Below are 4,816 nucleotides of genomic sequence, written 5' to 3' on the forward strand. Positions count from 1 at the left end.
CCCCGTAACTTAGCGGTTCGGCAAAAAGAGACCGATAGAATAAGTACTAGGCTTAGAAAGAATAAGTCCCAGGGTCGATTAGCTCGATTAAAGGCGGTGCCCCAGCATGGCCGCAGTCAAATGACTGAAACAAGTAAAAGAGTAAAAGAGTAATGGTAAAGAGCCCCTTCAGTCAAGGATGACCATGGGATTGCACCTTGAATGTTACCCTCTCAGGCACAAGTCCCGGCCAAAGTTGTTTATGGATGACCAGCAGTTGCCCATGCGTGCCAGCCTCCACTCTCCAAGCCACTGATGTTGTCCAAGGGAAAGGCAAAGGGGCCGATACAGTTTGGCACCATTGAAGTCATTACTCATTTCCACAGCTGAGTGAACTGGAGCAACGTGGAATAAAGTGTCTTGCTCAAGAACACAACACACAGTTCGGTCCAAGAATAGAACTCACTACCTCATGATTGTGAACCCTACACTAACCACTGAGCCATGCGCCTTCACTCAAAACAGAGGGTGACTTCGGCATTTTCTGAATTCTGTTAGCATAGATAGCTAAGTGCGATTCAAGGTAATCTAGTTGCTATGTCTAACAGATCGATCGACTACATCAGTGGTCTCAACCATTTTTTTTACCTAGGGACCCGTTTGTTTACTACTTTTTTTCCGGTGGATATTCCATAACCATTCGATGCTTAAAAACTAGTTTCATAGATAATTCTTTCAAAGTTCTTATTTTGTTTTCCAAACATTCACTTGTGTAGTTTGAACCATGCAAAACGTTAGAGAAAGAAACAACACTTTTCGTGCAATAAATACATCTAAAACAAAATCTACCTAAAATCCTACCTTGGATCTCAAATCTACTATTTTGCTTGCATGGACGCCTCAGACATGCCCTCCCTCTTTCTCACCCTCTTTCTCTCTTTCACTCTCCTCCCCCCCCCCTTCACTCTCACTTTCTGTCTATCTATCTGTTCTTCCCCTCTCTGTGTGTCTCTTTCTCTTTTCATTCTTTCTTTATCTACTTCCCGCTTTCTTTCTTTCTTTCTTTCTTTCTTTCTTTCTTTCTTTCTTTCTTTCTTTCTTTCTTTCTTTCTTTCTTTCTTTCTTTCTTTCTTTCTTTGTCTCTCTCTGTGTCTGTTTCTGTCTCTGTCTGTCGGTCTCCTCTCCCTCTCTCTCTCTTTCTCTCTCGGCTCGACTGTCTGTCTTTCTGTCTCTTCCCCCCCTCTCTCTCTGTCGTCTTCTCACTGTGTTTTAACTCCGGAATTACTTGGCGAGACTGAATATGGTTTTCCTATTTAACCTCATTAATTAACTCATTTACTCTATACTTATTACATAACCATTAAACCATATAATACCCCCATTATGAAGGCCCCTTTTCAAGAAAAAGCTGCCCGTCTCGTTGACTGATTACTGCTTCTGACTGGCTTGATTAGACATAAAGTCGACATTGGCTGGATATCAACCGAGCAGCGTGAAGCCAACGAACTAGATAACTGCTAAGCCAGTTTGCCCGCCTTACCATTAAGATGAGATTAACAAACAGGATAAACAAGCAGATGGAGTATAAAGACATAATTTCTGTGAAAAAAATTGGTCTCACATGTTTCGGCGGCGATGGGGGTTTACTCACCGTAGCAGATAATTCCGTTACCATAGAAACCAGATTTACATTTGCACTTGTAAGGTTTCCGTCCCGTTCTTCTTAAGTCAATGCAGATCGCATCAGTGCTGCAGTTATGCAATCCTTGACTGCACAGGTTAACTACGACAAAGAAACGAAGAAAGAAAAGAGGGAAATAATGAATAAACAAACAAGAAATATGCAGAAAAATACACCTATCTATCTATCTATCTATCTATCTATACGATAGCCTTCTTTCAGTTAGAGTTTACCAAATGCATTTACAAGGCTTCGGACACGTTCCTAAGGTACCGTTTTGTGGAACTGAACCCGAGTTTACATGACTGGAAAGTAATTTCCTTAGCCACACAACCACGCTTGCTCCTATGATACAAAGCCATCTATTCTGTGAAAACGTATCGGTATATTTTTGCTTTTCATACATATATACATAAAGTAAAATCATCCTCCACTTACACACACACACACACACACACACACACACACACACACACGCACACACACACACAAACACACACACTTTATATATATATATAAGCGTCATTATATATATATATGTGTGTGTGTGTGTGTGTGTGTGTGTGTGTGTGTGTGTATAATGCTTCAACATTTTCTTTTTGACGCATTTACCACTTTTTTCAGTAACTTTCCTCTATCTATCTATCTATCTATCTATCTATCTATCTATCTATCTATCTATCTATTACGGAATATACACACACACACACGTGCGCACACATGCACACGCACACACATATGTAGATACATATCTATGTATGTGTGTATCTTAGCGTGTATGTCTTTGTAACTGTTCCTCATACCGTTCGATAACCAGTGCTGGTTTGTTTACGTCTCAGTAACTTAGTGGTACGGTAAAAGACACCGAAAAATAAGTAGCAGACTTTAAGAAGATAATAAGTACTACGGTCGATTTGCTCAACTAAAATCCTGCTCTTTAAGGCGGTGCCCCCAAATCCCTTTTTTCGTTCCAATGATTGGTACAAAATATAAAAAATAAAATGTAAATAAAAAGAACAACAACAACAAAAAAGAAAAGAAAAAGGAAGAATGAATAATGGTTTTTATGATTCCTTTTAGATCTTAGATAATTTATAGAAATGATAAATCTTCCTCAGGACTTTAATAATACTTATATTTATTTCATCTAAACTAGGAAGTATGAAAGTCAATGCTGATCTCCATGGAATTTGAATTCAGAACGTAATCCTTCTTTGCTTTTTCAGAAAATGAAAAAATAATTTCACCATTCTATTTCTTTTTAGATTAGCAACAATTTCAGCTTAATAATAATACTTTGTTGGGTATATAAAATCGTAACTCCATGCAGGTATGATATTATCGTATGTGGGACTTGCTACACTTTTGAAAAATGTTAAACCGTTGTACTACACTTTGACAGCTTTCATATTTTGGCATCTGGAGTAGCTGGAGATACGATAGTTTGACCAAAAGAACAGGCTGTTGTAAGCAAAATGAAATATTGAAAAAAAAAAAAAATGCATGTAGCTAAATTTGGACATACGACAGTTTAACATAATAGCAAAGAGGTACCCGACGTTGCCCGGGAATAAAGTTTTTCCTTATATATTGGAAGGAAAAAGCAAAATATGTTGTATAGAAAATTGGGAAATCAATTCTGAATTCATAATACAAAATAATAATAATAATAATGATAATAATAATAATAATATTAATAATAATAATAATGATATTAATAATAGTAATAATGATAATAAACGAAAATACAAAATTTACCACTTTTATGATAGGAGATAAATTGTACTTCATATGCTGAAGGAAATTACGTAAGAGCTGGGTAAAAAACGTTCTTTGTTTTCTGGTTTGGAGCATAGACAAATAAGTCTTGCACACTATCTACCCTGGAGTAACCAACATAAAGGTGACCATGAGAAAAGCAAGCCAGTAGATTTCAAAGACTGTTCTTGATCTTTACTAATAGACATTGGAAAACAAAGTCGCACTGGGAATTGCGTTCATTTGAACTCAAATGACATGCCTGTTGTTTTGATTGGAATTCTTGGAATGAAAGACTCTTCCTCAGAGGCACATTCATTGATGATCGTAACTTCTGTCACATTAGGTGGTAATGTCTTCATAATCAACCTTGTCCCACTGCATAATATAAGAGGATCTGAATTTCTTAGAAGCATTATTGTAACTTCTACCTTCAGAAAAAGTTTATGTGGAAGACTTCCAGGTGGCTCAAAAGAAATAAGGAACTCTGCTGGGTAATGGACAGCTTGATTTTCACCAAGGACTGAATCAACTGATTTGTACTTATTAATGACTGTTGGAATATTATTCATTAATTCATGGTTAATCTTTGCTACTGTCTTATTTTTTGGAGCAAGAATTGCCTTTTCACACAACCATTTATGTGAATTATAATTATTACTAAAGTCTGGAAATACCCTGTTCTTCAATTCAGCTGGGGAATTCACCGTGATGGCAATAGGAGCCAAACTGATCTTACCTTTCCTATCAAACGGTACTTTCCAATTTCCTAGTTGGAGGAGCCAAGTTGAAAACTACTTTGCACATTGGTCCCCATGTAATAAAGGTCGTACATTCGTATTGAAGGAGAATTTCAGTACTTTATTCTATGCATGCTTTTATTTCATCAGATCTTGATAGTCTCGGAATGACTAGTAATGTCTGTTTGAAATCTCCCGATAAAACAACTAATGTAACTCCTCCCATAGATTTATTGTTGCTTCTGATGCCCTGTAAGGTCTTAGCAAGAGCTTCCATTGCACCTCTAGGTGACATGGTGCACTCATCCCAAATGATGAGGTGGCATTAGCACAACACTTCTGCTGAACCTGAATCTTTGCTTATGTTACAAATTGAGCTGTCACTTGTGACCAGGTTTAGTGGTAATTTAAAAGCAGAATGAGCTGTTCGTCCTCCTGGGAGAATGATGGCAACAAAGCCAGACAATGGTACGGCAACTGCAATTCTTTTTTGTTATCTTCCCTTGGAGAGAAGCAATCGTACAAATGTTTTACCTGTGCCATCAGGAGCATCAAGATAGAAAATTCCTCGGCATTTTTCTGGCGATTGTGGAACACCGCACGCACGCACACACACACACACACACACACACACACACACACACACACACACACACAC

General features: G+C 37.7%; 1 protein-coding gene across 1 annotated transcript in view; it reads right to left on the reverse strand.

The window, feature by feature from the left end:
* The window catches only part of LOC106877418 (signal peptide, CUB and EGF-like domain-containing protein 1), a 233,880-nt gene that overhangs the window by 91,121 nt on the left and 137,943 nt on the right, over positions 1 to 4,816 (reverse strand). Inside the window, exon 3 of the mRNA XM_052968057.1 lies at positions 1,631 to 1,762. Coding sequence (XP_052824017.1) covers positions 1,631 to 1,762 — 132 coding nt within the window. The remainder of the gene's footprint in view (positions 1 to 1,630; positions 1,763 to 4,816) is intronic.

This window comes from Octopus bimaculoides, chromosome 5, assembly GCF_001194135.2.
Source record: "Octopus bimaculoides isolate UCB-OBI-ISO-001 chromosome 5, ASM119413v2, whole genome shotgun sequence".
NCBI lineage: Eukaryota > Metazoa > Mollusca > Cephalopoda > Octopoda > Octopodidae > Octopus > Octopus bimaculoides.